The sequence below is a fragment of the Drosophila sulfurigaster genome, chromosome X (genome assembly GCF_023558435.1).
Source record: "Drosophila sulfurigaster albostrigata strain 15112-1811.04 chromosome X, ASM2355843v2, whole genome shotgun sequence".
Lineage (NCBI taxonomy): Eukaryota > Metazoa > Arthropoda > Insecta > Diptera > Drosophilidae > Drosophila > Drosophila sulfurigaster.
In genome coordinates, this window is record NC_084885.1 from 25915601 (window position 1) to 25939795 (window position 24195).

A 24195-nucleotide genomic window follows, 5' to 3' on the forward strand; every position below is an offset into this window, starting at 1 on the left:
GGAGGTGAAACGAAATGGTGGAAGCGCAACACTTTAATCTCAAAATTTACTTTAAACATGGAAATCATGAACCCGTAACAATCTTCCTTCCTCGTTGCTGCCCTTTACACAAGCTTCGGCTTTTGTTTTTGCGCCCCAAGTGAAGCAGGCTTATTGAGGCAATTCGATGCTCCCCCGCTGGTCCACAGAGTTCATCTCACGCCCGAATGCAAATACAATTCCTATGCTGTTTGGCCGCCTGTAGCAACAAATCGACTAGAAACCATTGTCCTAAGAAAGCAGATAGAAAACCAAAAAGAGAGCGAGAGAGAGAAAGAAGAAAGTAAACTTTTCACTTAATCGCTTTTCGCTGTGTTTGAAGGAAAACAAACACAGCTAATTTGACTTTATCTCCTTGTGAAAAGTTGCCCGAAAGTGCGAAATGTGCAAAAAAAAAAAGAAAGCAAAAAAAAAACGCACACACACACTTAAAGAATGGGCGGCAAAGTGTAAAGGCGTGGCAAGTGGCAAGCGGCCAGTGTGAACACCAGATGGGCATGATGAAACATCATTATGATCATGTTCATTCGGCATTCAACTAGTGTTTCGCATCGTCGTTCACGTCCACCACCATTCGAGTATTATCGAGTGTCATGAATAATTTAGAGGCATCGAATGAACAGATGGAGGCAGCCAAAGTTGACTCGCGAGCACAACATGACTAGCTAAATGCCCTATCAATAGAAATTTTTATGATATATTTGAAATAATACATAAATAAACTCTTATATATTCTATTAAAGTTTTCCGCTGAAGAAATACATAAATTAAAATTTGTATATTAAAGTTGCCAGCTGACAAATTTTCAATCAAATATTTAAAATTTTTCCCACTCCTTTTATTTGTGGTATTATTGTTTAAATATACTTATTTAAAATACCAAAAAAAAAAAAAAAATATACCGATATACTACCAAATTCCAAATATACCGAATCATAAACCGAAGCTGTAAATTAAGATATCGAAAAAATTTACCGATATACTACTAGATTGAAAATATATCATAGAATGCAAAATATACCATATCTTGGAAACATTCTGTCTGTAGCTTGCTTACTTGCTTGATATATCATATTATCATATTTACTGAATAATGATTCAACTTTCAAATATTTCAATAATATTTTGTTTGTTTGGAGATTTTGAAACATTATTCAACGGTCTAATTAATAGATAAGTTTATGTGGTAATTTGTAATTAGATTTCGTTAACTTAAACAACAGTTTGACAATATTGAATTGCCGTATTTCATTTCAATGCATTGAATTGCCGCAAAATCTTGTCCTATATCATGCTAAATCCAATTCGATAGCTCAACAGAACAACGAACACGATGCAAATGCAAATAATACTTTCAAGAGCTTAACAGAGCTGTATCAGAATATGGTTAAGCCGAAATGCAAATGTGCTAACAATACTATGTTAAGTATTGGAAAAACACAATTATGTTAATGCCATAAGCTGATTTATACACATGACTCTCAGTCGCATTTGTAGAACACTTGTCAACAAATGTTTGCTGAACATGGAAAAAAAGAACAAAACACATGAATTCAGAATATGTTGAAAGTGTAGTTCTTTTATTTATTGGAAATTTCAAATTCGAAATTCAACTCGCAAATGTTGTAATTGTTTTCGACATTATTTTGCTGTCATTTGTTTTGGTTTTCTGGCTGTAATTTCTAGTTTTGTGAACCGCAGAACAGTTTCAATCGCTGTTGCAACATGAAGCTGCACCACAATGTGTTGAACATTTTGTTTTAATACCAGCTAGCCATGGGGTAGAAGTGTATTATAACTTTGTGACGCAGCAAATGTATCTAAGGGCCATATTTAGGTATATTTTCTATACACTAAATCAGTATTCGGTATATTTCAGTATTTTTGTGGTATATTCTAATATCAGATCATTTAGTATATTTCGATATTTTGTGGTATTTTTTTGGATATGGTAACATTGAAAAGAAAGGATCATTATCCCGCATTCAGCAAATTTATGTAACGCACATATTTTCGATATACCAAATACAGCCTTTGGTATACATCAGTATTTTTGTGGTATATTTTTAAAATATGGTCATATCGATATACTAGTATAGCCCTCTGTATATTTTAGTATTTTGATGATATTATTTTGAATATCGGTATGTCAATATACCAAACAAAGCTTTCGGTATATTTCCGTATTTCTATGGTATATTTTTATGTGTAGCAGGTATCTCACCGTCGAACACACTAGTCTGTAGCTTTCTTACTTAATTTTTTGTTTTGTTTTGTTGAAGCGTGTCTTTGATAGACACCCTTAAACGCATTCCAGCCACGCCCAATACGCCCACAAAATGTTTCACAAATGTTTTGTGAATTTTGTAGTCGCGCGCGTTTTTGAAATGCACTTGCACGACATTTGACAGCTCCGAGTGTCCATTTGTTGTGCCGCTCGCTGCTCCTGCTGCCGCATGCATCACAAAGCGATGGAGGAGAGAGTGGGAGGAGGAGGGGCATTCCACTGTTGCATGTTGATTTTGTGCCATGTGCAATTCATTCACGTGGCGCCCGTCAAACTGCAGCTCGCTCGCTTCATGTTCTCATGCTCGGCGTGTCCAGTCTGCAGTTTCTGTGCTCATCCACAACGCACACGTCCACGTCCACGTCCTCGATCCTGCCGACTCGTAAATAAATTTGCATTTTTGTCAATTTTGATGGCAACCACACACACTCACACACACACACACACACACACACACACACACTCGCTTTGCCTTTTGGCTTTGTATTTGTGTTTGTATTTGTGTTTGTGTTGAATGAATGCGTGCAAAGTATGCAAAGTTTATTCATGTTCATGCTCTCGGACATTGGAGTTGCAGTGTGTCGCAGCAGTAAATAAGCCAGGGATGCAAAGCATATTTGTTGCAGCCCTAACAAAATGAATAACTAGAAATAATCGAAACAAAGCAGAGAGAGTAGCTTGAAATTCAAGGATTGAAAATGTAGCAAACAACAAGAATACGACAAAGACATCATTGAGGGATGCAAATAGAAATTACGGTAGGTACGAGTATCTCACAGTCGAGTGAGCTCGACTTTTTTAAGTGTAGAATATAATAAATACAAAAATGTAGATACTCTTCTTTAAACTAAAATTGAATTAAGTATGTTTTTTTTTATTTATCGATATGGTAATGTGGCATTATACTCACATTAAAGTGACTTAAAAAATCAAAGATAGCAAGTGTTTATTGTAGCTATATAGAATACGGATATCGCCATCGATAGCGATCGATGCAACACCGAACTGAGCTTTGGCGATCGCCTCTTTAGAATACGAGCAAACGCGAAAGACGAAGGAAGAATGGGGGAAATAAAAGAAAGGAAGAAATCAAGTGGAGGGGAAAAAGCAACAGTCACAAAGTTGCTGACTGCGTTTTTGGTCATCATTTTGTCGTCATTCTTGTGGTTAGCTTCATTGTTCTTGTTGTTGTTGTTGTTGTGTCCTAAACACTTTTAACGCTGATGCAATATGTGTGTGTATGTGTATTTGTGTTTGATTGTGTGTTTGTTCGCTGGTCAATTTTTTGTGTTTGTTTTGTTGTTGCTACCAAAAATTAATTTGCATAATGACACACACAACATACGAATACGAAACACGCACACAATCACACAAATACACACACACACATGGCTGCAGGGGAAGAGGCAGCAGCTATCAAAGGGTGAGAGTGGAAGAGGGAGGGGAGTGGAGGAGCAAATCAACATTGCGTCGCATTGTTCGCATATTTGCCAGCAAACGCAAACGAAAAACGAACTGAGAAAAAATGCAAAATAGCACACACTGCAACAAACACTGAAAATGGCAGCGAAATGTATTTAAAATTCGCAAAAACAAAAACAAAATCAAATAAAATTATTTGTCTGTAAAACAAAACACAACATGTCCATGTGCAGGCGTCATATCCAACTTCATTTTTTTATTTTTTAATGACGTAATGTTATGAGGTTAACGTAACTGCTGCATAAGGAGCAAAGTATCAGACAGCGATTGAACTGAATTCAATCAACATTATTCAATTTGCAGCGAGAGAAAACTACTAAATGGCATCAAAGAAGAAAATAACTAGCCGATCTACATAGGTATTATTGATATGCTGGAGCGAGAAATACACAATTGAATATACAATTTGAATTTATTTTATAGTTGAAAACCAGCGTTATTTATCATATTTATCATACCTGAGAATTTGATTCTGATCACAAAAATTATAGAAGTTATGTATTTAAGAAAAACTTTTGTATGAGGAGAAATGCCTACTTGCTACGTTAGTTGCCTTGGCTGACAGCGTGGTATATTTTGCAATCTGTGGTATATTTTGAATATAGTATATTGATATACCAAATAAAACTTATGGTATATTTAAAGTATTTTTTGTTATATGATTTGGTATATTTTAAAATTAACATTAATGTCGAGCACACTCGGTTCTAGCTTCTTACTTGTCTCTTGTTAAAATAAAAATTTTAATGATTTGTCATTATTTTTATATTATAATACTGTGTTTTATACTTTATTGTGTGTTATTTTATATTAATTTATAATTTTGTTATTTTATTTTCTATTATCTTTTATTTGATATTGTTTTTTCTTATTTAAGTGGATAAATGTAGCTTAAAAAAAGTGTAGCATACTTTTTGGCATACAATTTCCTTCTCAGCAATATTTTTTAAATGAATTCGTTGTCTATTTTTTTTATAGGGTGTGTGGCAAGTCGGTACCCGACTATGCATTCGCTCAGGTTCTAAATTCTTGCAAACCGCATTTAAAATAATTATGCTTAAACTGCTGGAAAATGTTGCGAGAATATGTTATATAAATGCACACACACATACACACACACACTCAAATACGAGTGTGCAAAGTGTGTGCACAAGGGGTGGGGGTGGGGGGAGGGTAATAGTGGGAATATAGTAGAATGTTGTGCAGAGTCAGAAATGACCACACAGAGCCAAGTTGCAAAAATATTTACAACATTCTTAAGCGCAACCGAAACGAAAACTTATGAAAAATGTTATGAAAATTTTGCTTGCTCTCGTTTCCACTTCCACTCATCCCCTCATCCACTCTCTACTCTTCATTCTCCACTCTCATATTGGGCGCATCGCTTAACGGGACTCGCTGCCGCCTTCAAATGGGGTTAATGTGGCCCCATTTTAATTGAAATAGCTTGGCAAAATGTTTTTACAACTATCAGAAAAACCGCAGCAGCCAAAACAAAAAAAAAAAAGATGATTTGACTGACGAAAATATTAAAGCCAAAATTAATAAGAAATATTCTATTAAAATTTGTGATTTGTGCAGGCAAAGCAAATAAATGCATTTATTTGTGTATTAATCTTAAGCAAATAATTTATAGAGAAATTTAGAAGATAGGAGTATAGAAAAAGCAGTTAAACTAATCTATGTAGTTTTGGTAGAACATAATGCGTCTAACTATGCCAAACTGGATGAGAATCGTTTTTGGGCTTCCTTAGAGTCACAACTGGAGTCTGAACCTGAGATTGAGACTGTGCTAGAGGTTGAGATTGAGTTTGAGTTGATTGAGTCTGAGATGTACGCTGTTGGCGCTGCATCGAGTTAAGCTTGCGACACTGCGAACCATTTTGAGTTTGTGTTTCGCGCTCAATTGAAATCTTCTTTCTGGCAATGGCAACGGGTTTCTGCTGCTGTTGCCTGCCACTTGTGGATGGCAAGTTTGCTTCTTGTTCTTCCCTTTGGCCGCGCAATTCATCGAGGTCATCAATAGTAGCTAAAGACACTTCAGTAGCTAGATTTTCAACCAGCTGCTCGGGTGGACGATCGGGAATAACATCAAGTTCGATGTAGGCGGAGGTTTTTGGTTTGACCTTTTACGCAAAAGAAAAATTCGATAAACCGATTTAATGGCCAAACTTCGATTATCTACTTACGCATTTCAGCCACATTATGTAAATGGGAATGAGGCCCAATAGAGCAGCAGCAATGCAGAGCTTAACAAGCCAAGAGAATTCAAGCCCGAAGGCATTCGGTTCGTGTGCTTCAGACTTGAGCTTAATCTCGGCCAGAGCATATGGCGAGTAGATGAAACAAGTCAGTTGAAAGAGCGCATTGGCCAAAAAGGATTCTGGTGCCTGCTTCCACACTGGTTGATAAATCATCTGGGTTATTGGCAAATCGGACATTTTTGTTAAAAATTGTAATAGTGTCTGGCAGAATTTTAGTGCTTAACTGAAGTTGAATCAATCGTCGCCTGCTTTTTACTAAGTGCAAATGCAAGTTTTGACATGAAATTCAATGATTTATCTATCAATTATTATGTGAAAGAAACTTGTCTTAAAATTCTTATTACTCTTGTAGTCTCGATTACTAACTCTAAATAATTTAGCTTTCAATTGCATATAACATTTTGTTTTGGCATTCCTAGTTTCTTTATTTAATTAGCTAACTAATTTTATATGCAATTTTTTCTCTACAAATTGTTTTAATTCTCTTTTAGACTAATCTGTTAATATAATACCACACTGTTTTGCTTTCCTTAAATATAATTTACTATATATAGCAAATATTTAGCTGTTAATAGCAGATAATAATTGTCTTCAAGTTCTATGATTTCGGGTAGTTTCAGTTTGCTCATTTCAAATATTTTTATATAGCAAAGATTAACTAAACAATTTAAAAAGGTGCTAAGAAACTGAAAAAATTGAATTTAAGCAAGCCTAATGAGGTATTCTTTGACCAATCAATTATGCAATTAACATAAGCTTTATTTATTGGCATAATAAGTACACATGGATAGAGTTTGCTGTTTGCTTGCAGATCAACTCTAGACTGCCTGTTAGTTGAACTTTTTGATAAAACGTTCGCGATATTCGTCGAGCGAGATGCGCTTCTTGAGTGGCATAGGAAGCGGAATCGGTTCCAGCGATGGCATATGCAGCGGCAGCTTTGCGACTTCGACTGCAAAGAGAACAAAAGAGAAAAGTGAGAAATGATTGAAGGGATAAAGTGTGGCCAAAGCATCAGCTCACCTGTCGAAGAAAGGGGCAGATAGCGTTTGTAACAATCCATGGGCTCCAGGAAATACTTGCGAGTCTGCGAATTGGATGCGGGATCATGAACGAGACACGTCTTTGCTGTCGTAGCCAGTTTGTGAATGATGCATTGACCAGCTGCAGTTGGACAACTGACATTCGCTACACGACTTTTACCCGTTAGCAACTTGGCATCGGTGAGCGCTTTATATTTTTGCTCGACAATGCGACGCGACGGCAACTCAAAGTTGTAAGCACGCCACATGTATTCAAAGTCACGCAATTCCGCTGCCACAAAGTATGTGTTGGCCAGCTGATCCATGGTAAAGACACGCGGATTGTTGTCGAGTCGCAATATAAATGTGGGATCACTTGCAGGGCGCCATTTGCCAAAGCCCTGGATCTGGGCCACACGATGTCCGATGCCAAATTTGACGCGCACAAAACACATTTTCACCAGCCGCTGAAAGTCGTCCCGATACGACAGCTTTTGGAGTGTACAACGTGGCAAGAATAGTTTGTGCAGATTCATGGGATCCTCGATGAAGTGGTCGAGCGACTTATTGTGGCCAATAAGTGATAGCTGCGACTCTTGTTGCTGCAACATATTTTGTTGATGCTGTTGCCGTTGAAAATCTGTGCGCTGCTCTTGCTGTTGTTTTTGCTGGTGAAGTTTACGCTGTTGCTCGTGAAGTTTGCGCTGTTGCTGCTCGTATTGCTGCTGCTGTGGTTGCTGCTTATAGTTCTGATTATCACTATAATGCTGTTGATCTTTTTCTCGCTGCCGTTGCATCTGCTGCTGCGAAACGATCGGCACAGTTGCTGGCGCCGGCATCAGCTGCTTGAGTCGCATCTCCTCCTGCCACTTGTAACACATGCGTTTGCGCCACTTGTAATCCATGCTGCCAGCCATGATCGACATCTTGATTGGTGCTGATGATCAACTTGCTTGTTGCGCGTAGCTGCTGCAACTGTGGCGACTAATTGCGACTTTACACTTATTTCACTCTTAGCTTTCATTCTTAGGTTATGCATTTTCGCTCTCCCACAATCGCGTTCTCTCTCGTTCTCTTTTACACTGCTCAGCAAACTTCGAGATTTAAAGTTAGAAGGTAAATGTTTTTTGTTCGGCCCAAAAACAGTTTTTTATTTTTGAATTTTCATAATATTTTTTAATAAAAAATTAAAAAAATGTAACTCGTTATGTGAGAAATCTTTAGCAATTTTGTAAATCTTCTATATTAGAATAGATATATTCATTAAATATATTTCATATTTTGATAAAAATAAAATTTGAGTTCTTTTGAAATGTTTTTTTTTATTTATTAATTTAACCAAAGTTTTTATATACATATTTGTTTTTATTTATATTTTTATTAATATTCATTCATTTAAGAAAACTAAATAAATAAATAATTCAGCCTAAGTTTTAATACTATTTTTTTAAATATTTTTATTGTTTTTTTTTTTATTATTTTGAAAATACATAATATATTAAACATAAAAATTATTAAATGTATAGTAGTGTATTTTTATGCAGTGTATTTAAAGTCGCTGGCAAGGCCATTTTCCAACACTCTTGTTTGTGCTTGGGCTTTGCATTTTGTTTGTTATCATTACAATTATTATTATGATTAGGAAGACTTGTTTGTTTTCATTGGCTCTCAGGCTGGGCGCCAATCTCTAAGCTGCATGCGCGCTTAATATTATTGTTTTGAATAAGCTTTTTACGATCAAGTTTGCTTGATTGTCGATCGATTATCAGAGATTCAAATTTGTGTCTAGTGCGAAATGGGAAACTCGAGACTTCAAGAATGTGCCTCAAGACAGTCAATGAACTTTGAAATGTTTAAGATTGAGTGTTGATGTGATTTAAAGTAAATCTGATCATTGCATAGTTTCTAATTTGATTTCTTACACAATTTAATATATTTATATAAATATGTATATATATATTTTCAATTTTGTCTCATTTTTTTTCGATGTTTTTCTATTTCTATTTTCATTTTGCGTGCCAGTTTGCAGTCTCTTCATTTTTTCCTTTCTCTCTCTATTTGTTTTTAATTGTGTTTTGTGTTCGCAATTGGAGTTTATTTAACTCGTTCTCCGTGCGTGTTTTGTGATATATGTATGTATAAAACTGTCATGTCTTCGTCTTGGCTTTCGCACTTTCTCCCACTGCGACGCATGGGGCAGGCAACAGGCATCAGCAGCAGGCATCAGGCAACATGTAGCATGCTACATGCAACATGCAACAGCAGTGTCAGCAATAGCACAAATGTCAGCGCCAATGCCACAGCGTCCATTATTCCTATGCTCCGACTCGACCGATAGTGAAAAGGATACGACACAACACTAGATCCCAAAAAGGGGCAACTGCCCAAAGAGCACTGGATGAAAGGGGGCAAAAGGGGACAAAAGAGGGCAAGGGTTAGCTCCACAGTGCGTCTGTGGCTAAGGAATTATGTGCGTCATGCTCAGTGCGTTCTGTCAACCGACAACAACAAAACAACAGTAAACAACAAACAAGTATTTGCTGCTGTTGAAGTTGCGCGACTAGCAAATACCTTGTAGAACACCAAGTTAATAAATCTGATTAGCAAATATTTGTTAAACGCAACTTAAAATTAATGAATAAGAGCTGTAAGATTCATCTCCACTCAAAATAAAAATATGAATCAGTAAAATAGTAAAATAAAAATAGTAGGAAAAAACAAATAGATACAAAATTTTACATTTTGGTACAACATTCGATATATGTACATTAAAGAAAAGTACAGTATTTTTTATGTATGAGTTGTATTTAATAAAAGCAATGCGACTAATACATACAAAAAACTGTAAATATTATATGTTATTTTACTTTTTTTAATGTTATACATTCTTTGGAACTAACATTGATATAGAAAAAGGGATAGATAAAGATTGACTATGTAGTATTATGACTTAAAAAAAGGTTAAATTTTAAGTAGTTAGAATAGAATATTATTTTTTCTTTTATAGAAGACTTTTTCAAATTTCTTTTTTCTTTATTTATATAATTTATTTTTATCATTTTTATATTATTTACGTATTTATTTTATTTAACGAATAATAGCAATGAAATCAGGCTTATGTTTTTAAGAATTTTCAACATCTGCAAGCTTGTCATACCCCACAGCGAGTGCGCCGCAGAGTGCAGAGTATTTTGCTGTGTTGTCAACGGCATGACTGACTAAGTGACTGACTTACTGGCTGCAGCAGCAGCAGCAGCATAAAGGGCAAAACCAAAGATCTGTGGGCACAAGCAGGATTAGAGAGACACGCAGACAGACTGACAGACTGACTGAATGGCTGACTGACTGACTGAATGCCGACAGAAGTTTGGCCAACTTCGTTGACTTGGCTGACTGTCGAGTGTCGAGTTAAGTGCGACGCGTGCTCACATGTTGTCGGCGGCCGTGTAGTTTTTGGGGTTTTTAGTGTTGCCAGCTGAATTTAGTAGTAGAGAAGCAGAAGCAGAAGCCGGAGGAGGAGGAGATGATGGAGGAGGGGAAGGAGGAGAAAGAGGAAGAGTGTTAGGCAGTCAGCCATGGGAAGCGCTGCCGCAAAACACAGTAAAACGCGCGCATATTTATAACGAAATGCTCAATTTAAATTCCCATCAATCTTGGTCGAATGCCACACACACACACACAAACACAGTGATAGTGGAGTGTGTGCGGGGCGAAAGGGATGCGATGTATGAAGGTAAGGAGAGACATTGTCTGTGTGCTTCGCTCTTGCTCTTTTTTTTTTTTTTTTTTTTTGCATATTCAAACTAACTGTAGACTGTTGGGCGTGGCAAAAGGCATCTTAGTTTCTGCTTCTGCTGCTTTTTAGTCGCCAACAAAATACAATAAAAACGAAAAACGAAATACGCAAAAAAAAGCAACAACAAAAAATGGGAAAGAAAGAATACAAAAAATTACACGCCGGCAACCGGAAACGAAAAGCGCCAGCAGCTTATTGAGCGTTAAATTAAAAAATTCTTATGGCACACACAAAAAAAAAACAGACAAGAAAAACCCAAAACGAGCGAAAAACAATAGAAAAAAATACTTTGGATTTATTGAATGAGAAAATTTTGTGTAGTCACGAATGAGCCATTCATATGACCATCATTAGGCTGCAAATATAATATTATGTAATGTTGCTGTGCTGCGCTGTTCGAAAGCACAAGAATAAGTGAATAATTATATAGAGTAGATAGTCTTAGATATGCATATACATGAGGCTAAACTGTCTTAACTGTATTGTTATTCACTTTTGTCGAGGGTAATATAAAAAAGGCGGCTGCAGATTCCGGGCCTTAATTGCTTTGATTAATAATCAAGTATATTTTGTGTTCTATGGTATTTTTTAAGTATAATAGTATATCGAAATATTGCTATTGGTAAAATGTACCAGTATATACATATATTTCTATAGATTTATATTCCAAGCATTCAAGCTCCTAATGTGATCTGTTTAAACGCAGTTTAGATAAATGTTTTGATAAATGTTAATACTCAGTTTCAAATGTTAAGTCACGTTGAAGAGTGCAATTTAATTAACGTTGTCAATTAAACTGAAAATATGCAAAAATGTGTGATAAGTGAACATGTCAATGAAATGTTCTCATGTCGAGAGTTATTTGAGAAATCAACTTGCGTAAAAAAAAGGTTAAAAGCGCTGTGACAAAGCAAATGCAACGCATCAGTTATTATAATCCTTCCTCCTCTTAACTCTCTCGACCAACTGTAGTAGATAAATACTAGAGCTATCATGCAACATGATGACTAGAAGTTGGCTTAGTAATTGAAATTGAAAATGAAATGGTTGAACAAATTCACAAAAAAAAAGAAAAAAAAGTAAGGAAGCTATAGTTAAGTGTGGTCGATTGTTAGATACCGGTTAACCATTTTCACAAAAATACTGAAATATGCCTAAGTTCAAAATATATCAAATTACCCATTTTTAAGAAAAGAAAATCAGTGCGGTATTATTCTTAAATTATTATTTTTTAGTATACCACAAAAATAGTGAAATATGCGAAAAGTTTTTTGGTATATTGATATAGTATTACATTTAAAATGTAGCAAAGGCTATGTTTGGTATATTAAATATTATAAATAGTACCACATTAAAAATATACCACAGAGTACAAAATATACCGGATTACCCATTTGAAATAAAAGCAAGACATTGCGGAACTATTATCAAAATATGCCACATTAATATGCCTCAAAAATACTGAAATATACCAATGGTATACTTTAAAATATACCACAGACTACAAAATATACTAGATCGTCAGCCTGCACAAAGCTATTATACCCTTCTACCGTATGAGTAACGCGTATAAAAATCAAACCGAAAGGAGGTGAGTGCTAAGAGAAGAGAGGAGAGGAGGAGATAAAGCGACAAACGTCGCGCTTTTCATTAGGGACCATGCAACACACAACTGCCACACTTGACGAGCTCTCAGCAAGCCAGAGACCAAGAGGATGCATCACTTTGATCTCTGATATAGTCGCAGTGGACGTTGCATTTCTATTTTAATTAAAGTAACACTTTTTGTTTGGTTTCTATTCCGTCTTTGAGCTACGCACACTGTGTCAAATTGCAAGAATAAAAAAACAACTTACCTGATAGAAGCATATTATTTTATTCATTTATCGTTTACGAGATTATTTTCTGTTTATGCAGCATTTCGTTGGCTGTTTATTTTGCACTTTAGCGTCGCGACGCTCTTAAGTCGCTGCTATCAAAATGTTTATTGATATCTGCGGGTTTTGCATTTCGCATTATTCTCCCGATAATGCCAAACGAAGCTGACGATATCGATGATGATGATGATTTGGCGCTGTTTGTTTATTGTTTGTTTTATTGAATAACTCTAGGGCAAAGTACGAATTGATTAGTATATGAGCATTTGATGAGATTATAAACGAGCTTTGGAGAAGTACATTACAATCTATAATATTGACTTACACTTCTGGTTAATATATTGGGAAAATATATGTCGTTAAAAGATTCAAAATCTTCTACCTTATAAGTTTGTTTAGTTACGTATTTATTATTCTTTTAATATTAATAATTTCATGTTATATTCGATGTATTTATTAGCTTATTTTTGTTAAACAAATGTTCTAATTGTTCAATGATACATATTATTCATTTTACTTAATTATATTTATGTTATTTGTATACTGATAATATATTAATTTTATATAAGCGAGCACACTCAATTGTAGCATTCTTACTTGTTTTTTTTTTTTTTTTATGAATTAAAAATGCTTTTTTACATAGCTTATAAATATACGCTGATATACAAGTTGAACGTTCTTTACATTGAGAATCATTTTCAAAATGTTTACGAAATGTATTTTTAATTTAATTACAAATTTGTGAACTTATAACAATTGAATGTCGCTTTAACAAATGCAACATTTGTTTCAATTTCATGACTAATTAAAAGCTTACAAATTCATAAAATAAGAATAATAAAAAAGTTTGTGACATTCATACAAATTGCAGCTTAATTAAAAGCTGTCTAAAAATTGCATGAAATTGTACTTTATTTACTTACTAAATAGCAATCATTGCTTTATTCCTTCACAATTTCAATTCGAATACTTCCCCAAAGGTGAAATTAATATGTTTACTATTTATGAAACCAATTGTTTGTCTTTTCTTTCATTGTTAGCATATTTTTATATTATTATATTTATTTATTTTATTATATATATTTTATTTATATTTATTATAAGTTTCTTAATTCAACATTAATTTAAATTTCAATATTAGCACATTTATTTCAACATTTTTTTTCCACTTTCATTTCAGAAGCTGCAAAACGTGATGGCGTCTGATGTAAGTAGATAAAGACAAAAACTAAGTCTAGAGTAAATATGTACAATATCCAGATGCTATATTAGTTTAGTTTAGTTTAGTTTCATTTCGTTGCGAGTTTATGGCTTCTTTCCTTTCGGAAACTCTTTTGAAAGCGTGGATTTAAAGACAGCACAAGAAAAAAGAGATAAAGTCGAAACTAAAATAAAAATTGAAAGGCAAACAATGAAGCGACATGTAATAAACTGACTACAGGCGGTTGATAGCCCGCTGCTGCTGATGCTGCTGCTGCTGCTGCTGTTGCTGTTGCATGAGGCAAAGTGGCATGGGGAAGGGGCAAAGGGAAGCCGTTGACTTGGAATGCCTGCGCACGAGATGATAACTTGGTGGCCGCGTCTTTGGCAGTTTCCTCAAGTGGCTCCACGGCATCGTTTTTATGCATAAGCAAACATGTCAAGCGCAGCCACGCCCCCTTCGCCTCGTCTCCCACGTCGTGCGTCTGGCATCGTCTACATTTCGGGTTGACGCATAATGTTTATCCAGCCGGCAAAGCCGGCAAAAGATGTTTCGCGTGATTTGCGCTGACTTTGGGTGACGACAACGACGAAGTAGAAGATGAAGGGAGAATCGGAGAAGGGGGAAGTGGCAAGTGAGCGGCGGCAGAGTTCATTTTGGGGTTAATGCCGTGCAGAATGAGCCGCAGGATGCGTAAGGACATCTTACAGATTTCATGTGAGTTATAGCCTTCTGTCTGTCTGACTGTCTGTCTCACAACCAGCTGTGTTTGACTTTTCAACTCTCTCTCTCGCTCTGTCTCTCTCTCTATCTCTCTCTCTTTATTACTTTTACTCTTTTTGTCTAGCAAATTGAATTTGCACATTTTACTGCACTTACTCAATACCCGGCGTATGCGTAATATACTCAAATATTACGCATACGTTACATAAATTTCAAATTTACATGTTTTTTTGTTATGGCTGAATGAATTTGAAGAAGGTATATCTATATATATTCTTGATCAGCGTCAGAAGTCGAGACGATTTAGCCATGTCACCTTGATCTCAGTCTGACAATCTGGCATATTTTTACCCCTATAGTATATTTCAGGTGTAGTACTTCAATGATATACCAAATATAGCTTTTGGCATATTTTAGTATTTTTGCGATATATTACTAGGTATGTTTTAAGAATTACACTGGTTTGGTATATTTTTATTTTTTTCTGCATAATAGTTTGGTATATTTTAAAATTTATTCTACACTGTTTTACTTTCATTTAAATTGAGTAGCGTGTATCCCATAGACGAACACACTCGACCGTAGCTTTCTTACTTGTTTTCAATTGAATTTACTGCTAACCAAATACATACGAATTGATGAAAGTCTTATTATTCAGTTAAACAACGAAAATGAATAAATTCCCGAAACACATTTAAGTGCACTACACCTTTCACTTTAGTTAGACTTGAATTTGTTTTACTACTTCATACAATTTATGCATGTGTACACAATGCATTTTAGCTTGTCTTAAAATTGAATTAATAAATAAAAAATAACTCGAATTTGTCTATATAAAATTAAATTTAAGTATTGTTTAATAATTCAATTGGTAGTCAAGCTAAAACAAATAAAATAAATGATATATCATACGTTACTCAACCTCATTTCAATTCACTTTTATTTATGTACTATTCTTGAGCTGTATCAATTGTAGACAGCTCATTTAACACGTTAATCAATCCAAAATGAATTGGCTGTATTTTATGACGACTTTTTGAGCTGAAAGCATGAGAAAACGGGAGGGAGAGAGAGAGAGGGATAGGTGCCCATCATATGCTAAGCTCGCTTTCATTTATTGACTGCCAAATCGGCTATCAAATCGCATTTGTTCGATTTCGAATTCTTTATGCGCGCTCATTGACTCTTTACAACAAAAACGACCAAAAAAAAAATAAACAAACAACACAGCAAGTGTGCATAAAAAAACGCAGCTTGCGAATAAAAACGAAATGCCGCAAATGTTGCGCATACGCCGCGTGTGCCGACAAGTAAAAAAAAAACACGGGGGCAAACGGCATTTATTTTTAATTTTCAAACAGCGAAACCTAAAAAAAAAAGAAAAGCAACTGAACTGAGTGTCGAGGTATTTTCAAAACACACAGACACACACATGGGCAAAGGGAAGGGAAGGGAAGGTTGCTGATAAAAGTTGTGAGAAGTCAGTTTGTTTATTTTAAAATTCAGCGCGAATCATTTTGTTGGAAAATGTTGCACATAATTCTTGTTTAAGTATCTTGTAAATTGCTTAATAACGCCAAAGGGACTCGCTCCCACACACACACACACACACACACACACACACACACGCACCCGTCTCACCCCGCTCCCCCTTCTGGCATGGAGGGTAGCAATTACCCCTTTGCCGCTTTGCCGCCAGGTCTTGGCAAGGTTGGAGCAACTTTGTATTCAAGTGCGAGACGAGCTTGAAAAATTTAAGACAAAAACTTTTGCGAGTCAGAAAAGGGAGCAGCTGTAAATGAGAGAGTGAAACAGAGTCAGCGACAGAGAGGGAGACAAAGAGAGAGAGAGAGAGAGAGAGAGTGTATGTGTGTGTGGGTGGCAAGTTGGCACTTGTTTAATTTAATAACAAAATAAATGTTCACGAGCACGTAAATTTATGAGTTGAAAATGCTCTCGCAATGCACACATTAACACGTACACACACACACACACACACACAGAGACGCAGACACAGACAGGCCGCCAAATTGTGTGCATATTTGAGGCATAACTCTTTTGCGAAATTCAAGAGAAAAATCAACGCCTCTCTTGCAAAGGCATTCGCCGTTGGACAAGAGTTGAAACTGTGTGTACGAGGGCGGTGGCGAGGGGGCGAGAGAAGGGAATTGCAATTGGAATTGCTTGTGGCAAGAGGCATGTGGAGCGAAGCGTGGCGTATGTGGCATGCGGCGGCAGCAAGAGATTGCGCCAACCAGCCAACAGACAGACAGACACTCTGTGTTTGCCTTTATTTGCCAGCGTCAAGCGCAATGCATAGCAAACATTCGAAAAGCAGTCCAAACGACAAAGCTTCTCACTTTGCATTTGCCAACTTGATGACTTTTGCGCTAATTATGAATGGAAATTGACGATGGTTAGGGGAAGGGAAGGAAAGGGGTGGGGAGGGGAGGGGTATGCTGCTCGAGCAGCAACTCGAATCGATATTACGAGAGCCTAGACGAACGAAGAAAGTGTTGCAGCAAATATCTAATAGAGAGTTGGCAAATTTTACATCATCACTTTATACTAGATACAATTGACTATTTCGAATTTAAGAAGCTCATCGATCAAATATCTAAATGTTAAACATCGTCAATTGCATCAAGATCTTATTGAAGTACGTTCATACTTATCAGATGATTTCAATTACTGTGGTTTGTTGAAGCGAAGATTGGCAAACATAAATCGAAAATACTTTTAGCATTTTTAAGCAAGTAAGGAAGCTACAGCTATTGATGATGTACAGCTTTTCAAATATACCATAGAAAAATATCCCTAACTAGCCTTAGACATCTTATAGTATATTTTTCGCATTTATTTAAAATGTACAGTCGGTTTCTCACAGTCGAGCATGATCGACTGTAGCATTCTTACTTGTTTAGTACTGAAATTCTTAAATTTAGTATTAAAGTTTAATACAATATATGGTATTTTTTTAAAAATTGTATTTAAATTGTCATTCAAGCAATTTGTAAAGTAGTATTTTAGGTTTAATTTTTTTAATTTTAAAAAGTTTGTATATGAGTTCACTAAATTCTTAACGATATTTATGAATTCTCGTTATATTTTTCATTTTGCATTTTCCTAATTTTAAGCTTCTATTGCAAATTATTGAGAGGCATTTAAATCTGTTATAGTATACATACTATATTTTGTATAGTATATGAAATATGTTATATTAAATTGAAGCAGACTTTGTATGATGGAAAAAGAACAATCCTAAAATGGAAACCGGCTTAAGCTTCAATCCGAGCAGCGACATCGTCATTACCGGAATACTCAAGAGCGAGGCTTTGGCTTTGGGGTTAAAATGCAGCTTAGAGGAAGGTAGAGAGCGAGAGAGAACGAGAGAGAGACAGAGAGAGGTAGAGAGTGAAGGTGCATGTGGAGCATTTTGCTGGCTTGCCGCTTCAAATTATGCAAAGTGTTTGACAAATTAGTAGCAAAAGAAACTTGTTAAAAACGTGGCAAAAGCGCATGCATAACAACGACTCGTGAAAATTGTGTGTGCAAATTGTTTTCATAATTAGCTTGGCAGAGGAGCACAGCCAAAACAGAAATGCCATTAAGTTTATGCTACACAATTATTGAGTGCATGCTTAAGACAGTAGCGAGACAGAGAGAGGGATAGGGAGTGAGAGAGACAGAAAGAGAAAGAGAGAGAGAGAGAGAAAGCAGCTTGCACCGCACATTTGGCAAAGCAACGAATGCGTATTTGATCAGCTTAAGTTATTGCGGACTTTGCGAACACAACGTTGCAGCTGCAACCGTCAATAATTAGTGCAACATCGAGTGGGCTGTGTATGTGTGTGTGTGTGTGGCAAGGTAAATCCGCTTAAGAAGTCGCCTGTCAAATGTGCAAAACTCCTAACGCATTCCCATCAAACGTTTATCGGCATTTCACAGAATTCACATCGCACACACAACACTCCTTTGGATAAAAAAAAAAAAACACAACGTCTCGTAGCGCTTATTTGAAAAACGTTTTATTTTTATTGCAAGGCTCCCAAGAGACGAGTGCTCAGTGTCAGTGAATGTCATTTCAGCACTCGCAGTCTCTCTCGCTTGCAGATCCGCCTTCCGTCCCTCAAACAAAACATAAAAAAAAACACAACCAAAACCTCTGACCCTCAACCCCAAATAACCCCAAAAGTCGAACTGTGAAAACCCATGAAAAACGTTTCGTCAGTTGCTAAACGCCAACTCTCTTCCACCTTCCTTTGCCTTCATCACATGGCGGGTGAGCATCTTAAATCGGTTAGCAAATGATACACAGACTTGTGGATACTCTATATTATAAAAAGATGAACGGGAGTGAAGAAAACAGAGTAGTAGCAAATGAAGACAAAAATGAAAACAAAATTAATTAATTAATTAATTATGAAATATGAAGCTAAGCCAGGGAAATATTTATAAATACCAAAATATTAAAAAATACCAAATCGATATATTGATATGTCCTTCATGTACTGTGGAATGCTGTATATATACCTACAAATAAATATCCCAGAAAAAATATAGAGCTAAACAAAATCATGTGTAAAAGCGAAAGTGATATAATAGTTAAAATATACCAAATTAATATACCAGCAAAGTATTTAAAAATACCAAAGTTCTAAGTATGATATGTACAATATGTACTAAGAAATTCAGTAAATTCTACGGTTACATATACCAGAAAAATACTAAATAAACAAAGATATTCTTTATTTGGTATATCGATATACTGATGTATGCAAAATACACCATAAAGTACTATAGTATATGTCAGACTGAGCCACTTTATTTACTTAGATTTAGTATTCTAATGTAATAATAATAATAAGAAATGTAATAATACTAATAAACAAAAAAATAGACGGAACTCTTAAATTTCTACAACATTGCTAAAGAAGAGCATTCGAATTCAATATCAATATGAACATTGCATCAGCATGCTATATGCGAGTTCCTCATATCCTTCTCCGTCTCTCTCGCTCTCACTCTTCCTCTTGCACTATCCGCTTGTCGTTGTGGCAAGTTGGCTCTGTGTGTGGCAAGTGTCATTGCTCGTGAGGCCAACACTGAGACCCCTTTTGGCTTTTTGCATGCCAGGCGGAACAAGAAGTCGAGGCAGGCAACGAAGTGCACTGCAGAAGATGAGAAGCAGAAGGCTGCTGCCTTGCCGCTTGGCTGTTTGGCTGTTTGTCTGGGACATTTGACAAATCAAATGCGGATCATGAGAAACACAAGACCATGAGAAGCTAAAGAGATGGAGAGAGAGAGAACTGAGCGAATTGAATTCCTGTCGCTGTTAAATATATTCGAAATGAAAATGTTAAAGGTTAATACTATGCGATTTTGCTGCTTGCCATGGAAATGTAAGTTGAAGTTGGATGTTCATCAGGAAGAAATCAATTTGAAAATGCTTAACTTAACTTAAAGCAGCGGTCGTAACGTAAAGTAGCCAGTCGACTGTGAAATCCACATAATTCCATTTACTTAAGCTAATTTCACGCCATATTCAATTTACCACATCATGGAATGGCCATTCATTATTTATTCACAACATGTAAAATCAATGGGCACGGCCGTCAACGACGTCGAGCAACAGCAACAGCAACAAGACCAGCAACAACATCGACAAAAAATGAATTGTTGAATGTCCGTGCATGGCAAAAGGAATAAAAAAGCAAGTGCGAACATCAGTGCTACCCTGTGATTAATGGCAAGAAGAGGCATGATAGACTGACGTACTATTTTTAATACGGTTCGTTAATTTAAATTCAATCTCAAAGGCTACAACTTAATTTGCATCTTTAATGTTTAAGGTTCAATAAAATTAGAGATGAGAACTTTCCTGAATTTCAATTACACTATACATATTTATAATTGATGACAGAAAAAAGTGAATCATACAAATTTGCTGATTTTTTTTTTTTTGTAAATAGTTGCAACAAAATATAAATCTAAAACACAATACTTCAGCAATTTGCTTGATATATTTGAAGTACTTTCGAATTGATTCTTACAAAAAGATTTGCATTATTTCGGATAATTATGTATATATTTAAAAAATAATGGAATGTATTATTTTTTAATTTATCAAAATATGCCAAAGGTTTTTATTTGCTTTAATCGATGTAAATAAAATACATTAAATATAATTCATACAAAATTATTTTTAAAGAGAAAACTATCTGTCTAGTGTGTATTGCTCAGTTGTGTTTTGTTTTATGTATTACAGGGTATATAAAAGAAGAAATGCAACTCTATGCGAGCCATTTTGGTTGAGGGCGACCCTCAGCCATCAAAAGGCGATGACGTACGCTTAATTTGGAGCGTTGAAATAATTTATGTACAGTATTGCCAGGCTGTGTGTGTGAGTGACGTTGTGTGTGTGTGCGAGTAGGTGTGTGCGAGTGTGTGTGTGTGTATAGGGGGCAACTGTCCAAAGGGCAGACAACCAATAGAGGAGATGGAGCAACAATGAAGACGAGGGGGATAAAGAGGAAGAGAGAGAATGAAAGAAAGCTACATTCAAGTATACTCGACTATGAGATACCCGCTACCCATTTTGATTAACAGCAAAACGGTATTATTCTTAGAACAAAAATTAATCTATTAATCTATATTAACCCAAATTAATATATCGAAAATTATTAGTTATACTACATGAAGTAGTAAAATATACCAGATTGTCAGCCAAACTCTCTCTCTCTCTCTCTCTATTTTAAAATAATAGCGAAACACTACGGTATTATTTTTAGAATATACAGAATTAATATACCTGCAATAATACTAAAATATACCAAAGGCTATATTTGGTATATTGATATATTGATGCATTACAAATATACCGCATAGTACAAAAATATACCAGATATTATATACCAGCCAAAGCAACTTAGACCCGTAGTAAGTGGGTATTTTTTCTCTCCTCCTTCTGACTGTTACATACATATCCTGCTTGCACAAACTTATAATACCCTCGTACCCTATGGGTACCGGGTATTAAAAGAATGCCAACTGACATTTCTACGCACACACACAAATAGCCAACACATGAGAGGGAAGAGACAGTGGGTGGGTGGCAAGGTGCGAAGGGAATGGGCTAGGAACGTAGGGGACAAATGGAGGTGAGGTGTAGGTATGTGGAACGTGCTGAAAAACCGCGATGTGGCAAAATAAGTGCGAGGCGCATTTGCCGTGTGTTGTTGCACTCTATAAATGCGAGGCGGAGGCCCAAAAATGACGCGCACCTAGAAAAACGGAAATGCTCCGAGTTTTTGGAATTGGGATTGGCATTGGGATTGGGATACGATAAGTGTATGAGTAACTCTGTAATTTGGGCCAAGGGAGAAGTGAGAGATAGAGAGAGAGAAAGAGAGAGAGATATGTATGTGAGCTGATTGCATTTGTGGTCAAACGTTGCGCTTTAACTTTTTGCCCAATGCCAAATGGTAAAGGGAAAGACCAGCCTCCATTTTTGAGGTTAACCCCAGACAAATAACGTTAATTACTGCATAACCCATGGCAAATTTAATACAAATTTGCATTCGAAATCGAGAAAGGCATGCTAAGCTGACAGTTGCGCTCTATTTGAGAATTGTTGAGAAGACAACGTGACGTATACTTGTTTTACAACGAAATATATTGAAGACTATTATAGTAGAGCTTTAATAAATCAAATGCAAGTAAAGGGATAAATGTAAATAAAGTCAAGATAATGTCATTGATTGAGTTCTTTTTTTTAGTCTAACTTCTTTTCTCTTTCTTATTATTTATTCGTATTCCGAGGACGGTTTCTGTTCTTAGTGTGTTCATATTATATATATTATAATAATAAGAACAATTGTGACCGTATTTAGTTTTAAATATCTTTCACTTTGTTTATCTTAATCTTAATTATGTATATTTAAAACTAAATCAATGTTGTGTAATTTATTTGGAAACGAATGTTGACAATGAACTAGTTTCTTTTCCTTTTTGCGCATGCAGAGGACAGTTTATATTTGTGCGGGTTTAGTTAAGCCTCTTTGAATTCTTGGCGATGTCAGCTACATTTTCTTTCTCTCTGTTCGTCTCTAGCTTTACCTCTCTCCCGTCTTTAATGCTGTCACCTTAGTATCGACTAATCAACTAACCAACTGGCGAACTAACTAAATACAAGTACAACTGACATTACACACACACACACACACTAACACACACACACACATAGTTGATATAGTCTATCGGGCCTTATCTAAACATGGAACGTTGACGTCACACCCACTTGCTGATACCCTTTCGAAACACACGCGCAACACAGAGAACGACATTCGGAGGTCCAGAGACTAAAGAGCAATGGCAAAACGGTCTTCGGACTGAGGCAAAACCTGTGAACAGGACGTTGCTGTTGCTGTTAACGCTGGCACGTTACATTTGCGGCTATAACGGTGTATGTGTATGTCCATATAACGGTAATGGTAACGGTAACAGCGCCAAATGTTTGCCTGGCCGTCGCCGTGGGAGCTGTGCCAATATTTGCGTAACGTGTTTGACAAAGAAATGAAAACTGAAAGCGCCAGCTTGGAAAATCAAATGAAAAACCTGTCCACAACCAACGGAGAGCAAAAGATGTTCCGAGATGTGGACGATGGTCGTGGAGTGGACATGCTGGAAGTCAGCAAATCAAATGATATAGCGCATAAATAGCCAGCAAATAAAATATGATGATGATGCTAATGAGTAGAGAGGAAAAAAACAATAATAATATAAATTAAATTTAATCGTGAGTTATTATTCCTGAAATATACCACAAAAATTCTACAAAAAATAATAAAGGCTATATTTGGTATATTGATACAGTACTACATTCAGAATATACCACAGATTGCAAAATATACTAGATTGTTTTGTTGAACCAAAACTATACATGAATATCGCTCTATTAATTTTAAAATGTGTCAAATATACATATATAGCGCAAAAATACTAAAAATATACGAATGGCATAATGGTATATTGATATTATACTACATTCAAAACATACCATAGAGTCCAAAATATATCAGATTGACAGCCAAGTTATTATATTTACAAAAAATAGCGAGTCCTTGCCATTTTTAAACTTCTCTTGCCTTTACATTATTTGCTTTCTTTGCTGTTTTTGCTGCTCTCGAATCAATAAGTATTTCAAAATTTAATTAATTTGCTCAATTGAAAAAATGAATATAATTATACGAGGCATTGTAGCGTCTGACGTAAATTACGTATACGCATCGAATTGCCATAAAGAGCTGCAGAGAGAGAGACAAAGAAAAAGTTTGCCTTGAAAGACTTTAAATATGCAATCTATATAAGTACCCAATATTATACTCCTTAGTTACAAAACTGCGATCATTTTGTATATTAATTATTTATGCGTTTTTCGCACTCAACATCAAACTGGCAGCAACTACTTCTTCCATAACGGCACTCAGCCCTTCGCTTGCAGTG

The 24195-nt window shown here is 35.8% G+C and overlaps 3 protein-coding genes across 3 annotated transcripts in view; all 3 read right to left on the minus strand.

Annotated features, from left to right (window-relative positions):
• Positions 1 to 24195, minus strand: part of LOC133848604 (clumping factor A-like) — a 135570-nt gene that overhangs the window by 84163 nt on the left and 27212 nt on the right. The window lies entirely within an intron of this gene.
• On the minus strand, positions 5385 to 6317 carry LOC133847909 (uncharacterized). Its single transcript, XM_062283202.1, has 2 exons — positions 5998 to 6317; positions 5385 to 5934 (listed from the first exon to the last, which is right to left on the minus strand). Exons 1-2 carry the CDS (start codon positions 6247 to 6249, stop codon positions 5518 to 5520), a joined length of 669 nt encoding a protein of 222 aa, XP_062139186.1. The 5' UTR covers positions 6250 to 6317; the 3' UTR covers positions 5385 to 5517.
• Positions 6823 to 8264, minus strand: LOC133849162 (uncharacterized). Its single transcript, XM_062285069.1, has 2 exons — positions 7096 to 8264; positions 6823 to 7024 (listed from the first exon to the last, which is right to left on the minus strand). The coding sequence occupies exons 1-2, from the start codon at positions 8018 to 8020 to the stop codon at positions 6903 to 6905; spliced, it is 1047 nt and encodes a 348-aa protein (XP_062141053.1). The 5' UTR covers positions 8021 to 8264; the 3' UTR covers positions 6823 to 6902.